The 27,840-nt window shown below is 37.2% G+C and overlaps 1 protein-coding gene and 2 pseudogenes across 13 annotated transcripts in view; 2 read left to right on the top strand and 1 right to left on the bottom strand.

Moving 5' to 3' along the window:
- Positions 1-7,158: 7,158 nt before the first annotated feature.
- RALGAPA1 (Ral GTPase activating protein catalytic subunit alpha 1) overlaps positions 7,159-27,840 on the top strand; it is a 249,000-nt gene continuing 228,318 nt past the window's right edge. For 5 of the 13 annotated variants that reach the window (XM_077909040.1, XM_077909039.1, XM_077909038.1 and 2 more), the window contains exon 1: positions 7,159-7,764. In XM_077909040.1, the coding sequence (XP_077765166.1) occupies positions 7,659-7,764 (106 nt within the window). In that variant the 5' untranslated portion in view covers positions 7,159-7,658. The remainder of the gene's footprint in view (positions 7,765-27,840) is intronic. The other 8 variants (XM_077909043.1, XM_077909037.1, XM_077909041.1 and 5 more) reach the window with 4 other exon arrangements.
- LOC144320055 (large ribosomal subunit protein eL36 pseudogene) lies at positions 18,050-18,360 on the bottom strand (annotated as a pseudogene).
- On the top strand, positions 24,644-25,055 carry LOC144321290 (small ubiquitin-related modifier 2 pseudogene; annotated as a pseudogene).

The following is a 27,840-nucleotide window of genomic DNA, read 5'->3' as shown; positions in this document are numbered from 1 at the left end:
AGGCAGAGACATAGGCAGAGGGAGAAGCAGGCTCCCTGCAGGGAGCCCGATGTGGGACTAGATCCCAGACCTCAGGATCACGCCCTGTATCAAAGACAGACGCTCAACCGCTGAGCCACCCAAGCGTCCCAAGAGCTTATACTTTCAGAGGATTTTAGTATTTACATCACTGGGAAAAGAAAATCAGGTGGTGGTGGATTGGGCGCGCTATGTTGAAATTACACTTATGCCAATGTGTTTTACAATGGGTTTCCTTTTTGTGGTATGCCAGACATATAATGATTACTACTGATGTTACATTTTTTATTTTCTGAAATTATTTCATTTGCCAAACTTTTACTGAGTGCCTGTATAAGATAAAGAAATGGGAACATAACATTCATTCTTCCATTCAACAAATATTTATTGAGCAGTTTTATAAAGGGCACTTTGTAAGAAGATTGGGATATAGCTTTAAACACAATCTAGGGACACCTGGGTGGTTCAGTGGTTGAGTGTCTGCCTTTGGCTCAGGTTGTGATCCCAGAGTCCTGGGATGGAGTCCCACATCAGGCTCCCCGCATGGGGGCCTGCTTCTCCCTCTGCCTATGTCTCTACCTCTCTCCGTGTTTCTCACGAATAAATAGATAAAATCCTTTAAAAAAGTAATAAACAATCTATATGGTCTCTCTCCTGAGGGAGTTTGTAGTCTAGGGGGAGAGCAAATCTTTAAACAATTACACAAACTGCTCTATTACAAAGGTATGAAGGAAAGAAAAGAAATTTTATACAGTATGTCAGCCATTATAGAAGTAATTTTCAATACCATTTCTCACCTAATTATCACAATTATGGATGTAGTTTACATATAAGGAAAATGAGGCCCAGAGAGATTAAACTATATGCCAAGGGCCCTAGAGTAAGTAAATCCTGAAGTGGAATGTCTAATTCAGAGTAATCTAATTTCAAATGATTGCAAACACTGTCCTTATTTCCTGAATTTAACAAAACCCTGAACGTACAAAACTGTTATCTTGTTTTACTAATGAGAAAACTGATGCTGAGAGGAGCTAGAACTGGAACCTATACCACTTAAATAATTCACTGATTTCCCATTCTATCATAATGCTTCCTTAAAACAAGCAAGATCTGCCACTTTGATGATACTAACATACAAGCCTTGCATGTAGGAACTGAATATATTTTTGTAAACTTTTAACAAATGGTTAAGATTGCCATTGAAACAAGCTCCTACTGAATAAAGTACAGCTTCTGTTAAAAAATATTTTATTTATTTATTTGACAGAGAGCGAGAGAGCACAAGCAGGATGGAGGGATAAACGGAAAGGGAGAAGCAGACTCCCCGATGAGCAGGGAGCTCTTTGTGGGGCTCTATCTCAGAACCCTGAGATTATGACCTGAGCGGAAGGCAGAGGCCCAACTGACTGAGCCATCCATGCACCCTCAAGGTATTGTTTTTTATAAACATAATTTTGGCAAAATTTCTTATAGCTCTCTTCTTTGCAGAATTTAAAAAGAAAAAAAGAAGTCCTATTACATTTATGGGTCACTCAAAGAATCTGGATTTGCTTAAAAAAATCAGTAAAACTCTGGGTGATATAAATTAAAAGTGTTCTTGAAAACTTTCCTCTATAAAATAATTTCATGAAAAGTGAGACTACCTGTAGAACTGTTTTGCTCCTACATTCTCACCCATAGCAATAGGCTGTCCAAAGTATGATGAAATATTTGATTACTATAAAAATTTATTTTTTAAAAAGATTTTTATTTATTTATTCATGAGAGACACAGAAAGAGAGGCAGAGACATGGGCAGAGGGAGAAGCAGGCTCCCCCTGGAGCCTGATGCAGGACTCCATCTCAGGACCCTGGGATCATGACCTGCGCCAGAGGCAGACACTCAACCACTGAGCCACCCAGGTGCCCCCATAATTTTTTTTTTAAGATTTTATTTATTTATTCATGAGAAACACAGAGAGAGAGAGGCAGAGACATAGGTAGAGGGAGATCAGGCTCCCTATAGGGAGCCTGATGTGGGACTTGATCCCAGGATCCCAGGATCCCAACCTGAGCCAAAGGCAAACAGACACTCAACCACTAAGTCACCCAGGGGTCCCAATGTAATAGGACATTCTGAATTTTTTTTGCAGAGGAAAAACATGCATAACATATCCATGTTTATATGGGGTGCAAATAAGGGAAAGAGGTTTAAAAAGGAAAAAAGAACACAAGTAATAGAAAAGGAACCTGGGATTAATTTTGTAGAAAACATAAATAGCTCTGCTTAAAAGTCTTTTTAATGTCGAGTTGTTTGCAGCCAAAAATTGGAATATGAGATAGCAAATAGGAAAAACTATATAAAAGAAACACATAAGTAGCACATGAAAATATTCTAAGTAATAGATTAAGGACAGAATAAATTGTTCAAACGGTAAACTCCAAGTTTATATTTCTGCCTCTCTGGTGACCACAATTTGTGCTCATTTTCATGGATAAATCATTGAAATGTTTAATAAAGCCTACTTTTCCTTTTATCTTATTCTTTGCATCTTTGTTCTTATCTCTAACCATATACAATATTCTGATATTTTAAGACCCTAATAGCAAGTTTTCTAGTTGAAATAGATCAACATAGGGTACCTGGGTGGCTCAGTGGGTTAAGCAGTTAAGTGGCTGCCTTTGGCTCAAGTCACGATTCCTCCACCCCTTGCTCAGCAGGGAGTCTACTTCTCCCTCTGCCTCTCCCCGCACTTGTTCTCCCTCTTTCTTTCTCTCTCTCAAATAAATAAAATCTTTTTTTAAAAGAGAAATAGATCAATATAAAAGATTTTAAAAATTCTACCTTAAACTATAAAACAACAACAACAACAACAACAAACCCATAGAACTAATTTCCTATGAATCAAAACCTGCAAAGTTTTGCTTACATTCTGGCCTGCCCCTGTTAAGCATTGTTTCTCCTTTCTTTGTCCTCCTACCATCTTCTCTGCTCCTCTGGTGACCACCTCCAAATCCCAAACAGGTTACTGTTCCTGAATTGACAGCAGAAACAGCAACTCTATTATTTGCATAAATTCAGTAAATGCTTACTGAGTGCCCAGCATCGATTCATTCTTGCCATAAATACGTATTGAGTGCCTGCCACATGCGAGGTACCATTGGAGAAGGCAGAGAGAGAGAGAGAGAGAGAGAGAGAGAGAGAAAGAGAGGCAGGAAGATAGAGAGGGAAGCAGGTAGGGGAGAAAACTCCTGGAACCTTGGATTATGGATCACAATCCAAGGTCTTCTCAAAACCTATCTTAAGAAGAGATTACAGTCAAATATAGGGGAGAAGAAGCATAGAATGATTACAGCATGGAGTATGGTGAGTATCTTGAGAGAGAGAAAAGTAAGTGCCATGGGAAGGTTTCAGAAGAGGGCTGCAAAGTTGTTTATAAGCAGTTTTTTTTTTTCCTTTAAAAATTTCTAACCCCTATTCAGACTACCAAATATCTTTAAAATATATAAATCAGGGACCACTGGATGGCTCAGCGGTTGAGCATCTGCCCTAAGCTCTGGGCATGATCCTGGAGTCCAGGGATCAAGTCCCATATCAAGCTCCCTGCGTGGAGCCTGCTTCTCCCTCTGCCTATGTCTCTGCCTCTCTCTCTGTGTGTGTCTCACAAACAAATAAATAAAATTTTAAAAAATAAAATATATAAATCAAAACTTTTCTTGTTGCAGGTAACTGAAACCTAACACAAACTATTGGCCTGTGAAATAGAAAAGACCACGGCACTTCAGACAAATTTAATCCAAATGCCCAAACAATGTTAGCAAAACCCAGTCTCTTCTGATTATCTCCTTCCTCTGTTCTTGGAGTATTGGTGATATCCCCAGTAGATTCTTTTCACATGTTGGTTCCTAGCAGTTCCAGGCCTTCATCCTGAAAAGAGAGAGTTTCTCTTTCTCAATAGTTGTAGGAGTGAGTTTATTGGACTGACTTAGTCTTGTGCTGGTTCCTAACACACTTGCTTTGCCTGGTGTGCTTGAGTACTGAAGTCTAAATGGGGCCATGGGGCATGAGATCCAAAGAGACCAAGAGAGGGGTGGCTTTCCAAAGGAAAACCTGGGTATGATTATCAAAAGTAGGCAGGCAAACCAACCCTCATCCACTATAATCAGGGTAGCTAATTGCTTTTTTAAAACATAATTTTTCTAAACTTTAGTAAGTTTGAAAAGAGCAAGAGACTAGTCTTCAAGTTATAAAATCTGGACATGTTACCAGGTTTTTTGAAGTTAAGTCCCTCTGTGAATTTTATTCTTTGACCTGAAGTGCTATGCATTTCCTGATATTAAGACAGATATTAAAAAAATATTGGCAATGAGATAAGACTTCTGAGTGTGTATGTGTGTGTGTTTAACTGTTAAAATTTACTTAAAACTGAGTGGATGCTCAAATCCTACCAAGATACGGAGGTGGGGAGGAAACCACTGCCATTTCTAGCACCCATAGCTAGAAATAGTGAAAACTTGAGCCTGAACAAAGGTTGTGATAATGGAAAGAACAGGAAATCAAGAAATATCTAGGAAGTAGAATCATCAGATCTTAGTAACTGGACAAGAGAGGCAAAAGAGAAGAAGATTTAAGGTGATATGAGTTTTTGGATTGAAAAACGGGGTTGATAGTGGTATTATCAATAAAGATATCAATAAAGATATCGATGAAGCAGGAAGATCAGTTTTGGGAGAAAGGAGGACAAAGCTGACAAGTTTCAGTTTTGTATGTACTGAATTTGAATAGTTTTGAGTATATTTGAATTTGAGATTAATATCTCAGAAAAGACATGGTTACAGGCAAGGACAGAGATAACTAAAATAACCAAATAAGTAATAGAATCATGGGATCAGATAACAAACTATCAGAAGAACACATTTTATAATATAAACGTAAAAATTTAAAAACCAACAAATATTTATTCTGTGCCATTGTAGGACATAAAGACAACTTTCTGAAAAAAGCCCTCTTTTCAAGGAGTTTTTATTCCTACATATACATCTTAATTTGTCTTGTTAGTTTATAATTGGTACATTAGATTTTCTTAATTTTCCTTAAAGCTACTTTTATTTTTTTAATTGTAAAATCAATATATGCTTTTAAGGAAATATAAGCAAAATATAAGGACAAAAACTAAAATCACCTGTAATGAATGTAATGTAATGATTCGCAGATATAATCACAATTTTGGAGTATTTTTTCATCTTTTTCTAATTACGTTTTAGCCACAATTTTTTCAGTTTTGATAACATATATTTTCAGTTTTGTATCTGTTTTTTCACTTAATATTGTCTTGAATATTTTCCATGTCATTAAAAAAACTTCATATTAGTAATTTTCATCTCCTTTCTGATGGACATTCATATAACTTCCCATCTTTCAATGTTGTAAATCATGTGTTAATATTTTTTTCCATTTTACCCATTTGTGATTTTTTAATTTTTTTTAAAAGATTTAATTTATTTATTCATGAGAGACACAGAGAGAGAGAGAGAGAGAGAGAGAGAGAGAGAGAGGCAGAGACGCAAGCAGAGGGAGAAGCAGGCTCCATGCAGGGAGCCCGACGTGGGACTCGATCCCGGGTCTCCAGGGTCTCACCCTGAGCTGAAGGCGGCGCTAAACCGCTGAGCCACCCGGACTGCCCTGTGATTTTTTTTAGAATAGAATTCTAAAAGTGGAACTAATGAAGCAAAGTATATAAATGTTTTTAAGTGTCTTGATACATAATGCCAAATTTTAATTTCCAGTAAGCTTATAGAAAGTAATGCTTCTTCCCAGCGAGCAATAGGAGCATCTCTGTCACACTCACCAGGAGTAAGATGTCAAATCTAAAAGCAAATTTCACTAACTTGACTGATAAGACATTACATTGTTAAAAAGTAAACTTTATTGGGTGAAAGAAGCCAGACCCCCCCCCCCCACAAAAAAAAAAGTATTCTGAATGTTTACATCTATATGGAACTCTAGAAGATGGTAACTCCAAGTGACAGTAGATCAGTGTCACCTGGAACCAGAGATCAGCTAGAAAGGAAGGAATCATCAAGGGGCAAGAGGAAAGTTTTGGGGACGATAGATATGTTCACTATTTTGATTGTGGTGATGTTTTCATGGGTGTATACAAATATGGAACTTACCAAATTCTACACATTGAAAAGGTGCAGTTAGTCGTATATCAACTCTCCCATAAAGCTGTTTAAAAGTTGCTTACAAATGTTTTAATCTGATTTTTAAAAATTACTAATTCGTGAACATTTTCACTTTTTTTAAAAAGACTTACTTGGAGAGAGAGTGAGGGAGAGAGAACGAATGGGGCAAGTGGCAGAGGGAGAGAATACCCAAGCCATCTCCTTGCTGACTGGGGCGCCCAAAGTGGGACCTTGAGATCATGACCTGAGTGGAAATCAAGAGTCAGCTTCTCACCTGCCTGAGCCACCCAGGTGCCGACATTTTCACGTTTTAGTTATTATACATTTCTGTGATATTTTGTGTTCTCTATGAATGTTTCTATGTCCTCCTTAGCAATTTTCTCCTGGATTTGTGAACTCCACATATTAAGAAAATTCACCCTCAAAGTCCTCCAGATTTTTCTCTTGTAATTTTGCACTGTGTTACTGCAGGCTTTTGGGCTTCATTTCTTTGTGCAAGATACTTTTATTTTCTTTCGTTTGCGAGATAACTTTAACCCAGAGGATGCACTACAATCCTACAAATCTCTACAATAAATTGTCCATCATCACTTTGCAAAAGCCAAAGAAATCCTTTAAACAAAATTCAACTTAGGAAATGAAGGGGTGTTACATCCAACGCCTTCAAAGAATTGGCATCTAAAATATATTGCACGTCTGTTTTGATGTTTTGGAACTATTTTTTAAGTTACTATGACATAGTAAACAGTGGAGGTGAAGGACCTTTTTTAAACAAAACGTATACGACACCATTCCGGGAGTTTGGCCAGGAGTCCCTTACAACGCTTACAATGGCGCGCGGTAATTCCCTTCCCGACTTTCTCCGGCTCCTCCTTTAGCAGCTCACACAGGAAACGAAAGGTACGGGTAATGCCGCGGATGATCTCACGCTGGCATGACGTCAGAAGCCTTGGCGTCAGAAGGCGGTTGCCACGGGGACCATTCGCCACCGACGGCAGAGTCGTGAAACCTCATCACCGCACACGTCTCCGTTTCGGCGCATGCAGTGTCTAAGCTGCTAAAGAAGCTTTAACCTTAAGGGGGCCTCAGGGAGAGGAGTTGTGCTGCTGCAGCCGAGAGCCCCACCTCCGCGGCTCCGGGTCCCGGGCCCCGGCCTGTGGCTGCGAGCGGCGGCTTCAGGAGGCAGCGGAGACGGCGGCGGCCGACCTGCCGGGTCTCCCTCGCTCGGTGCGGGACTGGGAGAGGAGATCCGCCATATTGGAGCCGGAACCGAAGGTGCCTTGCAGCCGCGGCGCGAGGCGGGTGGAGGCGGCGGCCCTGGCCTGGATGTGGGAGGAATCGGCCGCGCTGGGGCCCGCAAGCTTGGAGAGTGAATGAGCTGCTGACGCTAGAATCCTCCCCGCCCACTCGCTCCACTTTTCGCCGCCGGGGCCGGACCGGGAGGGGGCCGGAGTCGGCCGTGGCGGCGGCGGCAGGATGTTCTCCAAGAAGCCGCACGGGGACGTGAAGAAGTCTACCCAGAAGGTGCTGGACACCAAGAAGGACGCGCTGACCCGTCTCAAGCACCTGCGCATCGTCATCGGTGAGGAGCGAGGGGTGGTGGCGCCCAGAGGCCTTCCCTCCTCCGGGAGCCCCTGGGGGCTCCGCGCCCGCCCTGGCGCTGTGCGGGAATAGAGGGCGAGGCGTCGCCTCCGCAGAGACGCGGGAGGGCGGGTAATTTGGGGAAAGGAAAACTTGGCGGTTGGCAAAGCCGAATCACCACCAACACGGGGTTATCTAATTTTGAGTTAAGAGTCCGAGCTCGTTTTTACATCCTAGCATTACTCTAAAAACTTAGATCTTTTTTTAGACTTTCCGGAGGCTTGGTGTTGTCGATAATGGTGTTTATAGAATATGTTTGTCAGGTGACTACCGCCGTCCCCGTCCAAGTTGGAGGGGGGGACAAACCCCCCAAGCCAAACAATATAAACCTTAATCTTTAAAGTTTCTTGGCTGCTGAGGGCGAGGAAGCAGTTACACCTCTTGGGGAAGTGGCTGGTTTCCAAAAATCTTCGGGCAAGAACCCCGCCCTTCTGTTAAAGTTCATCATTACTGTCAGAAGGAAGATTATTATTAATTACAGAAAACAAAGTAGTTTATAGTTTCCTTTGCTTTTCGAGAATTGTATACAGTTCTATTTTTATTCAGTTAAATTTTTCTTACCCTCTGTTGCCGTCTATATCTCTTTGGCTGGCCGGCCAGACGGTACTGAGTTGTGGTAATAAGTGTTAAACGAAACTTTTGTATGCTAATCATTTCATAGGCTGACAAGGGCTGTAATAATATATAATATTTATGGGACATCCGGTCCAATACTTCGATCTTTTTAGATGGAATTTGAGGTGAAAAGGAAAGTTACTTTGCTGTATTGATACAGAGTTACTGGCAGAACTAAGTTTAGAACCCAGATAGATGCCTGAATCCTAGTTCAGAGTTTATTATCTTAAACTCTTTAATGAGTGTTTTTCTGAAAAGTGACATTTAACTAGTGATATAAGTAAGTCCTGTATTTGATCTGCGGGTTTCTCTGTTGTTTTATTCATACTACCAATAAGACCAACATTTTGTACGGCTTACAAAATGATTTCACATGAATTATGATTAATCCTCACAATAACTGTAGAAGTAGATATTATTATACTCCATATTTTACAAATGAGAAAGCTGAAGTTTGGGAATATTGGGTGGTCATCCAGCTACTCAGAGCCAGAACTGGAGCCCAGATTTCATGTCTTCAGTTTGTTTTTTACTCTTCCTACATTTATGACAGCAAATCTTTATCACAGGTAAGTCGTGTTTATTCCTGTGGAATAAGAAAGCAATTAAATCCACTTTAGCGATATAAAAAGAGATCCTGTTTTCAAGAAAGTAGAAATCTAAAGTATAGTTGAGATTGTGATCTTTTTATTTTCATTCTACTTGAGAGTTAAGTCATTGAAGAAAAGGTTTGGTTGATAGGGTGCAACAGAGAGAGTCAGTGTGTGAATGTAAATGTTCACAGATAATGGCAGTTTAAAATTGGAGGCTTAATGGAATTTAACACCTACTTGGGACAAACTGTAGGTTGAGTAAAGGCAGAGCTATAAGTTGAGTTCCTATAGAGTATTGACATTTCCTATATTAACTCCCATATTGTTTAGTTATACAATGGTCAAGGAGTGGTTAATACGTACTTCTTGGGCATAAAAGTTTTTTCCATTTGGGTGACATGGTCTAAAATAAGAGCTACACATTTAGATATTTTGTAGGCTCTAACTTCCTTGTTTTGAAAACAAAATAATTTTTAAAAACCCCTTTTGTTTTTATTAATTTATGGGCTTTTAAAAAATGGAACATATACTGTGTACACTTAAAATATCCTTAAGCTTCAAATACAGAATATTGTACTTACACACTCCCTGCTCTGTCAGTGGAGGAGATCCATACAGAGAGATTATAGCACTTCCGTGCTAAGTTTTTATTTATTTTTAAAATTTAATTTATTAAAGATTTTATTTATTCATGAGAGACCGAGAGGCAGAGACACAGGTACAGGGAGAAGGAGGCTCCCTATGGGGAGCCCAGTGCGGGCCAGGATGTTAGGACCTGAGGATCAGGACCTGAGCCAAAGGCAGACACTCAACCAATGAGCCACCTAGGTGCCCCAATTTTATTTTAATTCCATAGTAGTTAACAGTGTTATACTAGTTTCAGGTGTACAATATATTCACCAGTTCCATATATTACTCAGTGCTCATCAAGGTAAATGTATTCTTAATTCTCTTCACCTGTTCCTCCTGCCTCCCCAGTAAACGTGTGTGTTCTTTATAGTTAGTGTTTTTTGGGGGGTGCTTGGGTGACTCAGTCAGTTAGGCATCTGACTGTTAATAATAGCTCAGGTCATGAACTTACGGTCATGGGATTAAGCCTCATGTTGAGCTCCACTGAGTATGGAGCCTGCTTGGAATTGTCCCTGTGCCGCTCTCTGCTGGCTCGCACATGCCCGCTCTTACTCTCTCTCTCCAAAAAAGAAACGAGTGTTTTTTTGGTTGGTCTCTTTACACTTTAGTCGTTTTAGACCAGTAGTTCTCAGCTAGGGACAATTTTGGCAGTGTCTGGAGACACTTTTGGTTGTCACAAATAAGGGGAGAGGCTACTGGCATTTAGTGGGTTGCAGAAATGCTGCTAAATATCTTACATTGCACAGAATAATACATCACAACAGTATTCTAGCTCTGAATGTCTGTAGTGTTGAGAGTTAGAAACCTTGTCAAAATATGGAATGAAAGATGGATCTCCAAACGTTCTTGCTATGGAAAGACCCCAAAGTTCATCGACTGATAAACAGATAATACACAGTGGACTATTACTCAGCCATAAAAAGAATGAAGTCTTGCCACTTGCAGCAATGTGAATGGAGCTAGTGTGTATTCCAAGCAAAATAAGTCCATCAGAGAAAGACCAATACCATATGGTTTCACTCATGTGGAATTTAAGACACAAAACAGGTGCACAGTGAAAAGAAAAGAAAGGGAGGCAAATCATAAAAGAGACTCTTAACAATGGAGAACAAACTGAGTGGGGAGGGGAGGTGGCTGGGGGAATGGGCTAAATAAGTGATGGATATTAGGAGGGCATTTGTGCTGAGCACTGGGTGTTATACGTAAATGATAAATCACTAAATTCTACTCCAGAAACTAATAGTATGTGTTAACTAAGTAGAATTTAAATTAAAACTTGAAACAAAACCCCAAAACAAATGTTGTACTTGTTTCTGCTATATTAAGTGAAGAAAATTTTCTGTATCTTTAGGTGGTTACAGTTATTTTGTTTGAAATATGGTTAATGTAATTCCTAAGAAAAGGAGTGGGAGAAATTAGAGTGACAAAAGCTATAAGGCCTCTTAGAGGTCCACCAATCAGGTACCTTATTTTGAGGATGAAAGAGCCATTTCAAATCCTTTAAGGAAGTAGGTGCAGGTTTTACATAAAAACACTATGAGTAAACTAGTTTGCAAAGTGGGCATTGCTAGTTATACAGGATTTTTATTTTTTTGATTGGTCCCATTTGAACTATATTTTTAACCCTTAACACAAATTGCCGTTAAGTTAGGGGATTTATAGAGAATTCAGTGCATCCAAATATATGAAAACATAATTTAATCATCCAGTCTAAATCTTTTTCCTGGCATGTGTTCCCATGGGACACGTGAGATGTTTCAGCTGAATTTATAGAACTTGACTCTGAAGGACTTAGATTTAAATCTGCTGTGTTTATTGATACTGCTATATATTTTATTTGTAGGAACTGGAAGTTAGAGTTTTTAAAAGATAAAGCCTTGTCTAGTCTCAAAAGTTTTGTTATCCTCTCCCCCCTCCATACCCCCTTTTTTCAATTAAAAGCCTTAAGATAATGATACTAATTAGGTTAGCATGTGTAAAGTAGCTAACATAATGCCTGAATATAGTGGATATCCACTAAATGTTAATTTCCTTCTGTGGTAAGGTAACATTTTAGTCTTCTGATTTATTTTTTTATTTTTTTTTTTTTTTAATTTTTATTTATTTATGATAGTCACACACAGAGAGAGAGAGAGAGAGGCAGAGACACAGGCAGAGGGAGAAGCAGGCTCCATGCACCGGGAGCCCGAAGTGGGATTCGATCCCGGGTCTCCAGGATCGCGCCCTGGGCCAAAGGCAGGCGCTAAACCGCAGCGCCACCCAGGGATCCCTAGTCTTCTGATTTAAACATAGAAAAAAAAACATAGAAAAATGAGTGCTTATTCATCTAATAAATACATTGATTATTGTTGGATCATTCTAATAGGTGTATCAGTGTGTAATTGGTATACAATAAATTGCACATACTGAAAGCATGCAATTGAATAATTTTGACACACACATATGTATATATACCTTCACAAGGTGTGTGTGTATATGAATAAATGAATAAATATTTAAATAATATTTATTCTCATGAATAAATAAAATCTTTTTTTTTTAATTTTTATTTATTTATGATAGTCACAGAGAGAGAGAGAGAGAGAGAGGCAGAGACAGAGGGAGAAGCAGGCTCCATGCACTGGGAGCCCGACGTGAGATTCGATCCCGGGTCTCCAGGATCGCGCCCTGGGCCAAAGGCAGGCGCCAAACCGCTGCGCCACCCAGGGATCCCAATAAATAAAATCTTAAAAAAAAAAAATTCATCTATATTGTTGTGTGTGGTGTGTCAGGAGTATATTGCTTTTGTTGTTGAGTAGTAGTCCATTGTTTGGATATGCTACAATTTGATAATCTATTCACCTGTTGATGGACATACGGATTTGGGCCATTATGCATAAAGCTGCTGTGAGGTATACTTGTGTATAGACACATGCTTTCTTCTCTCTTGGATAAATACCTGGGAGTGGAATGGCTGGATCATACAGCACTTGTGTGTTTGAATTTATAAGAAAGTGCCATAATGTTTTTCACAATTTTACATTCTTACTAGCAGGGTATGAGAGTTCCATTTCCTTCACACATGTATGAACACCATTTGGTATGGCCAGTCTTCTGAATTTTGACCACTATAAGTATGTAATGGTTATAATTGTTTCTCTGATATCTAATAATGTTGAGCTTCTTTTCATATGCTTATTTTCCATTGTATAACTTCTTTGAAATGTCAGTTCAAATTTTCTACTTATTTTTTTTTTAAGATTTTATTTATTTATTCATGAAAGACAGAGAGAGAGAGAGCGCGGCAGAGACACAGGCAGAGGGAGAAGCAGGCTCTATGCAGGGAGCCTGATGTGGGACTCCATCCCAGGTCTCCAGGATTAGGCCCTGGGCTGAAGGTGGCGCTAAACTGCTGAGCCACTCGGGCTGCCCTTATTTTTATTTTTTTATTTTTATTTTTTATTTTTATTTTTCATTGCTTTACTTATTTTTAAATTGAGTCATTTGCTTTCATTTAGTTTTGAAAAATTTATGTTTTTGAATATAAGTATTTTATCAGATACATATTTTGCAGAGATTTTTTCCCCCAATCTTTGGATTGTCTTTTAATTTTCCTAACATTTTCTTTGAAGGAGTAGGAATCCTTAATTTTGATTAAGTCCATGTATCAGTTTTATCTCTTATGGTTTATGCTTTTTTTTTTTTAAAAGATTTTATTTATTTATTCATGGGAGATACCGGGAGAAAGAGATGCAGAGACACAGGAAGAGGGAGAAGCAGGCTCCCCACAGGGAGCCTGATGTGGGACTCAATCCAGGGTCTCCAGGGTCACACCCTGGGCTGAAGGAGGCGCTAAACCACTGAGCCACCTGGGCTGCCCTGGGTTATGCTTTTGATGTTAGATCTAAATCTTGGCCTAAGCCAAAGTCACAGTTTCTGCTATTCTTCAGGAAATTTTGTATTTTAGGATCTATTGTAATCCACTTTGAGTTAACTTTGTAAATATGGTTTAAGATACGAACTGGCTTTTTTTTTTTTTTTTTTTTTTGGCAGGGGGTGTGTGGGCAAATGGATACCCAGTTGCTGAGCACCATTTGTTGAAAAAGCCCTTTCTACACTGAATTGCCTTTGCACTTTTTTTTTTTTTCCAAATCTCATTTGTCTATATATGTGAGGGCCTATTTCTGGAGTTTCTATTTTGTTCCAGTGATGTTTGTGTTAGAGCCCGGACCCCTCCCTTTCCCTCTTCTCTCTTTCCTTTCTCCTTCTCTATGTGTATACACACACACACACACTTTTTTTTTTTTTTTTTTTTACTGTAACATAATCTTGAAATCAGATAGTGTTCTTCCTTTAACTTTGTTCTGACTTTTCAAAGGTTTTTTTGGAGGTAGAGGGATGGGAACTGTATCTGGACCCTTTACATGTCCATATGAGTTTTAAGATTAGCTTATCAGTTTCTTTAAAAAGAATAAAAATTTCACCATAATTGGGATTATGGTGAATCTATTGGTTGATTTGGGGGAAAATAGACAACAATATTGAGTTCTCTAACTCATGAACAATGTATGTTTGTTCATTTATATAGGGCTTTCTTTAATTTCTCTGGCAGTGTTTTGTAGTTCTTACTGTATTAGGTCTTGGATATCTTCTGTCACTTATCCTTAAATGTTTTCAACTTTTGATGCTTTTGTAAATGGTATCTTTATTTTTTTTAATTTTTAAAAATTTATTTATTTTTATTTTTATTTTTATTTATTTTTAATTTTTTTATTTTTAAGATTTTTATTTACTCATGAGTTACACAGAAAGAGGGAGAGAGAGGAAGAGACACAGGCAGAGGAAGAAGCAGGTTCCATGTAGGGAGCCCAACTCAGGACTCGATCCCGGAACTCCAGGATCACGCCCTCGGCTGAAGGCAGGCTGTAAACCACTGAGCCACCCAGGGATCCCCGGTATCTTTATTTCTTTGCTAGTGTACAGAAATACAATTTAAAAAATTTTTTTTCTCTTCTTCTTTAGTAATCTCTGTACCTAATGTGGGGCTTAAACTCATGACCCCAATATCAGTAATTGCTTGTGCTTCCTACTGAGCTAGCCAGGTGCCCCTGATTTTTGTGTATTGAGCTTGTATCCTGAAGTCTTGCTAAACTCACTTAGTCTTGCTAAACTCAGTCATTAATTTTTTGTTGATTCCATTGGGTTTTTTAGTAAACAGTCTTGTCTGAATAAAAAGCCATTTTCTTTTCCAACATGGATGTTTTTATTTTTAATTTTTTCTTGGCTTACTGAACTCACTAGAACCCCTAGCACAATGTAGAAGCGAAGTGGTGAGAGTGGGCATCCTTGTATTGTTCCTGATCTTCAGGGTAAAGCAATCAGTTTATCATACAGAATGATGCGTTTTTATCATGTTGAGGTGAAAGTTTCATTTTTTGCTGAGAATTTGGATCAGGAATGGATGTTGGATTTGTTAAATGCTTTTTCTATTTATATTGAGATAAACAGATTTTTTTTTTCATTTTACTAATATGAATTGTAGTCATTTCAAATGTTAGGTCAACTCTGCAGTCCTGGGATTAAATGATTAAACTTCACTTGGTCATGATGAATTGTCATTTTTATATATTGTTGGGTTTGATACTCTAAAATTTTGCTTATAATTTCTGTATTTATGTTCATGAGGCGTATTGGCCTGTGCTTCTCTTTTTAGTAATATTTTTGGTTTTTGATACCAGGTGTAGTGCTAGCCTTACAGTATTAATTGAGAAATATTCATGTAGAATTATTTTTTTACCTAAATGTGTTTGGCGGAATTCACTAATGAAGCTATCTGGATCTGCAGTTTTCTTTGAAGCACTATTTTTAATTACTCTATTAGAAAGACATCTATTCTGGTTATCTATTGAGTGAGCGTTGGTAGTTTGTTTTTTTCAAGGAAGTTTTATTTCATATGAGTTGTCATTTATAGGCGTAAAGTGGTTCATAATACTCTATTATTCTTTTGATATCTGTAGAATCTGGTGATGCCCCTCTTTTAAAGTTGATATTGATAATTTGTCTTTTCCTGATCAGACTGACTAAAGGCTTATCATTTTTATTAATCTAAAAGAACAAGCTTATGGCTTTATTGATTTTTCTATGTTTTTCCGTTTTTATTTCATCTCTGCTTTGATCTTATTTCTTTTCTTAGTTCTAGTTTACTTTGCTCTTTTTCTAGTTTCTTAAAATGTAAATTGAGATTACTGGTTTGAGACCTTTTTTCTTTCCATCGTAGGCATTTAGTGATACAAGTATTTCCTGAGTAGCATCCCAAAATTGTGGTATTTGTATTTACATTTTCAATTAGATCATAGTACATTCTGTCTTGCCTTTTGGTTTCTTCTTTGATCCATTGGTTATTTACAATAGTAGTCTTTAGCTTCAAATATTTGAGATTATTCAGATATCTTTGTTATTGATTTGGAACTTAATTGCAACATGTATTATGATTTGATTTCTTTAAAATTGATTTTAATAGTCCCACATGTTCTAACATGATACAGGTTCATTTGCACTTGAAAACAATAGATATTCTGTTGTTGAGTTGAATGTTCTAAAAATGTCAATTAGGACAAGTTGTTTGATAGTGTCATTAAAGACTTCTATATCCTTGATGAATTGCTGTCTACTTGTTTTAATTATTGAGAGGGAGTGCTGAAGTTTCTTTGTGGGTTTGTTACTTTTCTTTCAGATTTTGTTTCATGTATTTTAAAGTTATTAGGTGCCATAACATTTAGGATTATTCTTTCCCCTTGGTAAATTGATTTTTTAAAGGTGGTATTTATTTGAAAGGGAAAGAGAGAGCATGCACAAGCAGGGGGAGGGAAAAGCAGACTCCCTGCTAAGCAGGGAGCCTGAAGTGGGGCTCTATCCCAGGATCCAGAGATAATTACCGGAGCCAAAGGCAGATAGATGCTTAATGGACTGAGCCACCCAGGCGCCCCTAAATTGATTCTTTCACCATTTTGAAATAATCTCTTTATCCCTGGTAAACTCTACTTTTAATTAAAATGTTTGGATGATGTACATTCTTTTTGTTTTGTTTTGTTAGTATGCTCTTATTATATACCCAGAACTTATTTGTCTTATAAATGGAAGTTTATACCTTTTGACCACCCTTACCCATTTCCCTCACCTTTTGCCTCTGGCAACCCCCATTCTTTAATGTTTTTATAAAATTGTTTTTTTAATTTCATGTATAAAGGAAATCATACAGTATGTGTCTTTCTGACTTATTTCACTTAACATGATGTTGTAACAAATGGCAGGATTTTCTTCTTTTGTGGCTGAATAATACTCCATTGTATATATAACTGTAGTGTGTATATATAAGTTTGCATGTATATACAAACACATATTACATTTTCTTCATCCATTGGAATGACTTGTTTCCATATCTTGGCTGATATGAATAATGCTGCAGTGAATGAGGGGATGCAGATATCTCTTGATGATTTCATTTCCTTCAGATATATACCCAGAAGTGGGATTGCTAAATTATACAGTTCTGTTTTTAATTTTTTGAAGAATCCCCCAACTGCCTTTCTTTTTTTTTTTTTTAATTAAGATTTATCATGAGAGAGAGGGAGAGGGAGAGGCAGACACACAGGCAGAGGGAGAAGCAGGCTCCATGCAGGGAGCCTGACGTGGGACTTGATCCTGGGTTTTCAGGATCATACCCTGGGCTGAAAGCAGCACTAAACCACTGAGCCACCCGGGCTGCCCTCCCAACTGTTTTCTACAGTGGCTGTACCAATTTACATTCCCACCAACAGTATAAAACGGTTCCCTTTTTTCCACATCCTTGCCAATATATATATATTTTTTGATAATAGGTGTGAAATATATCTCACTGTGTTTTTGATTTGCATTTCCCTGATGATTAGTGATATTGAGCACCTTTTCTAGTACCTGTTGACCATCTGTATGTCTTTGGAAAAATGTCTATTCAAATCTTCTATTTTAAAATAGGATTATTGTCTTGCTATTGAGTTGTATGAGTTCTTTATATATTTTGGATATTAATCCCTTATTAGATACGTGGTTTATAGATATTTTCTCCATTCTTAGGGTTGCGTTTTCATTTTATGTATGCTTTCCTTTGCTGTGCAGAAACGCCTGGGTGGCTTAGTCGGTTCAGCATCTGCCTTTGGCTCAGATCGTGATCCCAGGGTCCTGGGATTGAGTCCCACATAGGGCTCCCTGCTCAGTGGGGAGTCTGCTTCTCCCTCTGCCCTGACCCCCTGCTTATGTTCTCTTTCTCGCTCCCTCTCTTTCTCTCAAGTAAATAAAAACAACCTTTTAATTTGATGTAATTGGTTATTTTTGCTACGCCCTCAAAGATTTATTACATACAGAGGGAGGGGTTCAGTCCTTCTTGGCTGCCGCTTTCCTCATGGCCTCCAGCAAGTTGCTCAGCTCCTCTCTCTCCCTCTTGGCATGGATATGCGTTCCCACTTGCTTCTTAATGAACTTGAGGGCACGCTTATCCTTGGACACCTTGAGCAGCTTCATGGGTCACGGGCAGAGCCACACACCTCGCAGATCATGTCCCATACGAACTTGGTGCGCTTGGTGAGGCGCCTGTGGCAGTGGTGGCTGTGCCTCAGCTTGCTCACGTTTTTACTCCCTTTGTGGCCCTTGTTGAGGTCCGTGGACGTAGGATAGCGCAGAACCATGTCAGGATAATGCTGGCCTTATAAAATGTTCCCTCTTTTGTCATATGGAAGAGTCAGAAGGGCTGGTAATTATTCCTCTTTAAATGTTGGTAGAATTCACAAGTGAAGCCATCTGGTCCTAGACTTTTCTCCTTGAGAGGCCTTTTTGTTTGTTTGTTTGTTTGTTTAATGTTGGCATTTTAAAGATTTTATTTATTTGAGAAAGAGAAATAGAGCAGAAGCAGGGGGAAGGAGGAAGAAGCAGACTCCTCATTGAGCAGGGAGCCTAGCATAGGGCTGGATCCCAGGATCCTGAGATCATGACCTGAGCCAAAGGCAGATGCTTAACCAGCTGAACCACCTAAGCACTTCTCTTTGGAAGGCTTTTGATTACTGACCCAGTCTCCTTACTTTGCAATTGTTCTGTTAGATTCAGACTAATAAGTAGTCATTCATATGTGGATGATGTACATTTAATGTCTTTATTGATTTGGTTACGTTTTAATCTGTCTTGCTGTTTGTTTTCTATTTGGCCTGTTTTTAGTTCCCTCCTTTCTTTTTTTTTGCTTTCTTTGTATTAGTTGAATACATTTATGATTCTTTTAAAAATCTCCTTTGTTGGTTTATTAGCCATAATTTCTTATTTTATTATTTTACTGATTGCTTTATAATTTATAATATATATCTTTACCTTACCAAAATCTACTATTAGGTGATACACCACTTGCATCATTTCTCATATTGTATAACAATTCAGTAAGAGTGTACTTCCATTTCTCCCCTCAGCCTTTAATGGTTATACGTTTATTTATATACATTGTAAGCCCCATACAATATTAATTTGTTTAAGCAGTTATTTTTTAAGGATTTTTTTTTTTTAAGATTTCATTTATTTGACAAGGAGAGAGCACAAGCAGGGGGAGTGTCGGGCAGAGGGAGAGGGAGAAGCAAGCTCCTCGCTGAGCAGAGAGCCAGATGTGGGATCATGGCCTGAGTCAAAGGCAGACACCTAGCTGACTGAACCACCCAGGTGCCCCTTTTAAGGATTTCTAAATAATAATAAGAAAGCATGTATTTACTTATGCAGTATCGTTTCTCATTTGCTCCTCATTTTTTTTGCAGAGATAGTTATTTCCATCCATTCATTATCATTTTGTTTCTACCTGAAGGACTTCTTTAAGTTCTGTTGTGATGATAGTCTGTAGGTAATGAATTCTTTACACTTTTGTGGAAAAATCTTTATTTTGCCTTCTTTTTGGAAAGATACTTGGTTCTGTTTAGAATTCTAGGTTGATGGCTTTTTTCTTTGTCCTTTAAAGATTTTACTCTGCTGTCTTTTTGCTTGTATTCTCTTTCTTTTCTTTTTCTTTTTTTCTTTTTTCTTTTCTTTCTTTTTTTTTTAAGATTTTATTTTTAACTAATCTCTACAACAACATGGGGCTCAAGCCCACAATCCCAAGATCGGGAGTCAAATGTTCCACCGACTGAGCCAGCTAGGTGCTCCTTGCTTGCATTATTTCTGGTAAGTCTGCTATCATTCTTACTCTGCACATAACATTTAAAAAAGTTTTTCTGGCTGCTTTTAAGATTTTTTTCTTCATCACTGGTTTTGAACAGCTGTGCCATGGTGTAGTTTTCTTAGTATTTCTTGTTTTTGAGGGTTCATTGAACTGCTTACATTGGGTTTACATTTTCATTAAGTTTGGTCATTTTTTCCCCACTTCTTTCTCCCCCTCTTTTTTGAATTTCATTTATTAGTATTTGAGGGAAGTATTAATATTAGATTGGTATATTGGGAAAGTATTAGTAGTATAATGGTAGTATTAGTAGTAGCTTGAAAATAATTGATGTTCTTTTCCATTTTGGGGGGTTCTTTTTTCTCTGTTTTATCTTGGATAGTTTCTGTTGCTGTCTTCAAGTTCGCTAGTATTCTGCTACATGTCATCATCTGTCATTAATCTTGTTAATTTTTCATATCAGATGTAGTTTTTATCTACTTCACTTTGAGCATAAAATCATATCTACATGTCTTTAATTTCTTGAACACATGAAATACAATTAAAGTAACAATATACTTCTGTGGTAATTCTAACTTCTTTGTCAGTCTGGGTCAGTTTTAATCAATTGATAATATTCTTTATCTTGAGTTTTCTTCTTTGCTCACTAATCTTGGGATATCTGATACTGTGAATTTGATGATCTTAGCTTCTGGATATTTTTGTATTCCTATAAATTATTGAGCTTTATTCAGGGATGCAGTTAAAGTACTTGAAAGCACTTTGAGCATTTCAGGTCTTGCTTTTATGATTTGTTGAGTGGATCTCTTTAGGGCTAATTATTACCTATTATGAGGCAGCATCTTCCTGAGTATTCTACCCAATACATGCCCTGCAAATTATGAGTTTTTCTGTGGTTCAGCTCTTGGGAACAAGTGCTGTTCTCAGTCTTCTGGGATCATCTGGTACTGTTCTCTCAAATTCTTTCACATAATTCCTTTTTTTTTTTTTTTGAAGATTTTATTTATTTATTCATGATAGTCACACAGAGAGAGACAGAGAGGCAGAGACACAGGCAGAGGGAGAAGCAGGCTCCATGCACCGGGAGCCCGACGTGGGATTCGATCCCAGGTCTCCAGGATCACACCCTGGGCCAAAGGCAGGTGCCAAACCGCTGCGCCACCCAGGGATCCCTTTCACATAATTCTTTCTCCTGTCTTGGGAGTTTCCTTTTAAGTATGTTACAATCATACTGGAAGGGGACCTTTCCCAGTATCCTGAGTTCTTACTGTGTGCACTTCTTTCTTCTTTGGTGCTTTGTCCTGTGAATTCTGATTATCCTGATTTCCCTGGACTGTCAGCTGATCTTCTCAATTTATGGACTCCCTTGGCTCTGCCTGATTCCCTTCTCACTGTAGCCTGGAGACTCTTAAGTCAGTAAGCTTGAACAGTCCCAATGTACCTGTTTGTGCCATCTGTCAGGAATGATTTTCCTTACCTGATGTCCATACCTGCTTAAAACAAACCACAAAAAGCCCTAAGACATGTTTTCAAGATACTGTATAATAAGAGGTTCTCTGACACAAATTAGACTGAAGATCGGCTTCATACAAAGCAACTTGGTCCCCATTTTTTTACTTTTTTTATATTTAGAGAAGAAATTTATTATCAATTGATTACTGAAAAATGATTGTTTTTCCTCCAATCTGCATATATTAATATTTTCACAAAGAATTAAATTAAAATATCCTAAGAAAAATAACAAATATTCAGTAAATATAAATGATAATGTATAAAGATAGAAGCAAATACTGTATGTTCATTAAATTAAAACTCAAGGGGGCAGCCCAGGTGGCTCAGTGGTTTAGCGCCGCCTTCAGCCCAGGGTGTGATCCTGGAGACCCGGGATCAAGTCCCATGTTGGGCTCCCTGCATGGAGCCTGCTTCTCCCTCTCCCTGTGTCTCTGCCTCTCTCTGTCTCTGTATTTCTCATGAATAAATAAAATCTTAAAAATTATTTTAAAAAATTATAAAACTTAAGGGCAGCCCAGGTGGCTCAGTGGTTTAGCGCCACCTTCAGCCCAGGGCCTGATCCTAGAGACCCAGATTCGAGTCTCACATTGGGCTCCTTGCATGGAACCTGCTTCTCCCTCTGCCTGTGTCTCTGCCTCTCTCTCTCCCTCTTTCTCTCTCTCTTTGTCTCTCATGGATAAATAAAATATTAAAAATAAATAAATAAAAAAAATAAAATAAAAAAATAAAAAAATAAAAATAAATAAATAAATAAAAACTTAAAAATGATATAGATTAAATTTGAACTGATATGAATGAAAATTTGGAAGTGTAGGAATCATTGTGAATTATAATTTGCTTATAAAGATAAGTTGATTTTATACTTGAATATGTTTTTAAGAATTTGCTAGGCAAAATTAGTAACTCTATATACATGAAATTAGACTTTTATGTTCTTAATTTTATCTGCTCTTTATATTTGAGACATACTGATTTGAAAAATTAATTTGACTTAGTTGAATTACTTTATCTTTGTGTATTTTGAAGTGATTTACTGAGATTATTTCCATAAATGTTACTGATTTATTTGCTTACTAAAATAAGCTGTTCAAATACTGTAAGCAGTCTCTGCATTAACTTTTTTTTTATTAAAGATTTTATTGCATCTGAATGATTTTATGTAGCTTACAGGACTGCATAAAATGTGCAATAGAACAATTAGTGGTAAAACAGAAAACTGAATAGCTACTACTTAAAGAAAGGAAACATCAGGTTCTAGAGATGAGCTGATTAAAGCTCTAAGGCATTGAATTTGGTTCTTAGATTTCCTAGCAGTTAAAGTGAAAAGAGAAACCTCTTGGGTTACGTTTTCAGTGTCTTGAAAAAGAAAACATTTTTTTCTAAAAAAACATTTTTTTCTTTTTTCTAAATTCAGTCATGGTTTATCTATATACATGTGTGTTCATATATTAACTAACATCTTCTAGAAGGATCTGTGTGATAGAGACCTTGGGGAAAATAGGAAATAGGGATAATAAGTATGTTTATTAGATCTGTTTCTCATTTCAAATATCTTTACAATCCAAATGATTTTTTTCCTTTTTTTCTTTCTTTGTATTAAATGGCATCATCATCCTTCAGGTTACTAAAACCTGGAACTTTCATTTTTGACAATGTGGTAGAAAAAGATAATTGGATGTAAGGGTATCCCACAGACCTCTCAAAATCTAAGTGTCACAACATAAATGTATCTTTGCCACATTGTTCTTTAACTTCTTGTTATCCTCTCTGATACTTTACATTTCAGCAATATTAATCAGAAATCACTTTCTGTGATGCCTGTACTTTTGCTAATGATATTCACAGTGCCATGCTGTCTTCATATCACTCTTATACCTGAAAGCTTCTGCTCTTTGCTTAGGGCAAAATCATAGCTTTGGTGAAGCCTACCCCATCAGATGGGCATAGGAGCTTTCCCTATATTGTGCTGTTTACTTCTAGTAACTTGGTTATTTTATTACAATGTATTTATTTGCATGACTGTATCTTATCTTCCTGAGGGCAGAGGTGTGTCTTTCATCTTCATGTCCCTAGACTCAGCATAGTGCCTGGCATATTCTGGGTACTTAGTAAATATCATGTAGTTCAAAAATGAATATGTTAGATATGAGGAGAACAGAGTTGCATTTTTGTGAGCAATTTCCTTTTAATTGACAATGGGTAGAAAAAACATTTATAGTCCGTATCCTGATCAGAAAGAGACTTTGGGTTGTTTAGTACCTGTGCAGAAAAGTTGATTCAGAACCTGAAATCTGTACTATGTAAAAAAGAAAAAACAAAAAACAGGACATTAATTGAAAAATGTTTATAGCATTATGGTAGAAATTATCAGATAATCTCCCCTCATTGAAAGAAATCTTCATAACTCTTATATAACATCTAATTTTTAGAAACCTTGTTTGATAGACCAAAAACATGTTAGCTGTTACACTGATCTGTAGATAGAGAAGATGAGTAACTATGGCACAGAACAGCAAATTTGTGGCCCTAATTTGTTGCAGCAGCCACAGGAGACTAGTACAGATATCTTAGTGTCTTAGCCTTTTTCTCTTACATATGAATTTCCAAATCAGCTTGTTAAATCCCTAAGTAATATTTGTTAGGATCTTTTATTTGATAGACTTGGATCTGTAGGTTTAATTTGGAGGAGGTTGACATCAGTAGGATATCTATTCTTCCTATTGCAAGGAGCCTCCATTTATTTACTTAGGCTCTTTTTATTTAAGAAAGACTTGCACATCTTTTTTACAGAAAAGGACAGTTACATTTAAAAAGGATGTTAAATTTTAAAGGGGGACTTCTGTTTGCTACTGGAGCTCATGTGACCACCTCATTAAGTGGTGGTTTAGATAAAGATCAAGAGAAAAGAATGCTCTTCTGTATAAAAAGCGGTATTTAGATAACTACTTTATGTTTTATAACAAAATAAGCTCAAAATAGTTCTAATTCTTCAGGATAAAATGGGAAAGAAATATATTTTATATATTGGGATAGGGAAGACCACTCTCAAAACTTGCACAAAGTTAAAAATCATCACAGAAATGCTTGATAATTTTGCCTATATAAAGTATTTTGTATTACTAATAGTAACAGAGTTAAAAGATAAACACCAAGCTATGAGACCTATGCAACGAATTTAAGAGAATTAATTCCTTAATTTGTGGGCTATTAAATATTAAATTTGGAAAAAAATCAACGTATGTTGTTAAGACATATTAAAAACAGACCCTCTTGGCATGCCCTTTCCCTTCTGCACCTCTGCTGGCTTCTGCTGCTCCTGGGGCTGTTTGTATACTGGTTCAGTGAGGGCCCTGTACCACTCTGGTGAAGTGGCAGCTCAGGAGACTCTGGTGCTTACTGTTGCTGATGAAAAGCCCAAGGAAGGAGTCAAGACTGAGAACAACGATCATTATTTATTAGTAGGTGATTGGGCAAGATGGTTCTGTGGTACAGTTTAAGATTAAGAGGCATACACCACTCACTAAACTAATGGAAAACCTATTGTGAATGGCAGGATTTGTCAATGAGGCAAATCAGATACTGATTTGAGGGCAGCCAATTAGTGAAACAGACATACTTGCACAGTTGGAAATGGAGGATGAAAATACAGTTGATATATTCCAGCAACAGAAAGGAGGAGTCTACTAAAAGGAGAACTTACTACTTTACTCTAGAGCTCTTTCTCCAGACCAAGACATTCTCTATGAGAAAACTGCAATTTGGTTCCACCACATCTTGACTGCTGCAGTATAGTTTTCTTGATTTTTCATTTTCCCGCTCCTCATTACTTAATTGTATATGAAGTAACTGAATGTGCACAAGCATATTGTATTTTTTATAGTTAAATGGTCAATGGTATGTTTTGATTGACATCAAATGGAGATGGAATGGGGAAATATACTGGTTCTGTGAAGATACCTTCTTTCTCCCTTAGTGGCATGCTCATTCAGCTCTTTATATTCCAGTAAGTTATTTTGCTCTCAGTGTTTAACAAAAATGGAACATGAAAATCCTTACATACTTTGTTCAATTGGAGATGTTTTTTAATTTATCATTGTAAAACAAAATTTTATAACTTTGTATGAAGCTGTTACATGTAGGTCAATCTGTCTTTATCAGGCATAAATTACTCTAAAAGAAATGAATCCTAGATAGTTTCCCCTTCAAGTCAAGAATCTGAATGTTTAAAAAGATTTTATTCATTTTAGAGAGAGGAAGCATGTGTGTGTGCATGAGCAGATGGAGGGGCGAAAGGCGAGGGAGAGAATTTCAAGGAGACTCTGCTGCTTGAATCTCGTGAGGGCATGATCTCATGACCTGAGGTGAAATCAAGAGTCAGATGCTTAACTGACTGAACCACTCAGACACCCCAAGCATCCTGTTTGTTTTATTTTATTTTTTAAAAGATTTTATTTATTTATTGATGAGAGACACAGAAAGAAGAGAGAGAGAGAGAGAGAGAGGCAGAGACACAGGCAGAGGGAAAAGCAGGGAGCCTGATGTGGGACTTGATTCCGGGTCCCCAGGATCACTCCCTGGGCCCAAGGCGGCACTAAACTGCTGAGCCATCCTGGCTGCCCCAAGCATCCTGTTTAAATAAACTTTTTGTTTTTGTATTTTTAAAGACCCTCTCATAATATTGGCGGTGGAATGTAAATTTGATGGTATTTTGACTGTTAAGTATCAATATTTCAAGTGTACATATGTGAAGCACCTGGCTAGCTCACTTGGTTAAGCATGCATTTCTTTATCTTGGGGTTGTGAATTCAAGCCCCATGTTGAGTGTGGAGCCTACTTAAAATAAACATGTGCATATACTTTGAAGCTAGTATTTTCATTTCTTAGTATTCTCAGGAAGTAAGTGGTTAAGTGTGTAGGAACACTGCGATGTTTAGAATGTTTAGTGAAAAATTTGAACCAACCTAAAATATCCATTATTTGGAGATTGATTTTGGATTTTAGATCTATTACTACAGTTCAGTATAATGAGATTCAAAAAATATGAACCAATGTAAATATCCATTATTTGGAGATTGATTTTGGATTTTAGATCTATTACTACAGTTCAGTATAATGAGATTCAAAAAATATGAACCAATGTAACTATCCATTATTTGGAGATTGATTTTGGATTTTAGGTATATTACTACAGTTGAGTATGAGTCTCAAGAAGTGTTAGGATTCTCATAATAGGTTGACTTTTTCACATGAACACCAAATACATTTCAGATATGATTCTATCTCTTCACTATCTTTTTTTTGAGATTTTATTTATTTATTTGAGAGAGAGTGAGAGAGCATTACCGGGGAGGAGAGGGAGAAGTAGGGAGCCTGACATGGGGCTTGATTCCAGGACCCTGGGATCATGACTTGAGCTGAAGGCAGATGCTTAACCAACTGAGCTACACAGCCACTCTTCACTATCTATAGGAGAAGTTTTTAAGGAGTGAACATTTTTATAGAAGCAGTTGTCATATATTGATAATAATAGGTAATATTTTTGTCCATTTATATGTGGCAGGTCCTGGACCAAGCATTTTACATATGTTACCTGACTTAATTTTAAAAAATTTTATTTCCAGTTAACATAGAGTGTTATGTTAATTTCAGGTGTATAATATAATTCATCAGTTTCGTACATCACCTGGTTCTCATCCTGAGAAGTGCATTCTTTGATCTCCAGCTGTTTGACCCATCCTCCACACGCACCTCTCCTCTGGCAACAGTTCTATATGGTTGAAAGTCTATTTTTTGGTTGGTTTGTCTCTCTTTTTTTTTTTTTCTTTGTTCATTTGTTTTTTTTTCTTAAATTCCATATATGAGTCAAATCATAATGATATTTGTCTTTGACTTTGCTTAGCATTATAATTTCTAGTGATATCTATGTTGTTGCAAATGGCTGGATGATCTTCATGGTGGTTTAGGTTCTGTACTTTTTTATTCTCAGTTTCTAACCTGCTAAAAGAGGATAAGTAAGAAAATTATTTAAAAGTTACATTTTGGGCAAATAAGAATTGAATGAAAGGAAACAAAATTCATTGTTGGTATTTTATGTCAAATAAACACAAGGAAATCCTTAAATTGTGTCATCTAGCAACATTACTCGTTCCCTTCCCACCCAAAACTGAAGTAAAATAGCTAGTAAAAGGTACATTTACGGTACCAAAAATTTGTCCTCATTGTCTGAATCCTTTTAAATCATAGGTTCAAGACTTCCAGTCACCCTTCCTTTCCCATTAATTGTCTTTAGAGCCTTCTAGAGGCAAGTTGGTTGTTAAAATAAACTGCTGCTTATAAACATGCCATTTATTGTAAAATGTTTTTAAGGAAAATATACATTTGTGTGTGTTGCAGTTTTTTTCTTTAAAACTCTTCTGAAAATACTGGGTCTGAGCAACCATTTGAATAAATATATAGTGCTTTGCTAGATTTT

The sequence above is a fragment of the Canis aureus genome, chromosome 9 (genome assembly GCF_053574225.1).
Source record: "Canis aureus isolate CA01 chromosome 9, VMU_Caureus_v.1.0, whole genome shotgun sequence".
Taxonomy (NCBI): domain Eukaryota; kingdom Metazoa; phylum Chordata; class Mammalia; order Carnivora; family Canidae; genus Canis; species Canis aureus.
The sequence above is the reverse complement of the archived record's forward strand: the minus strand, read 5'-3'. Positions and strand labels throughout refer to the sequence as shown.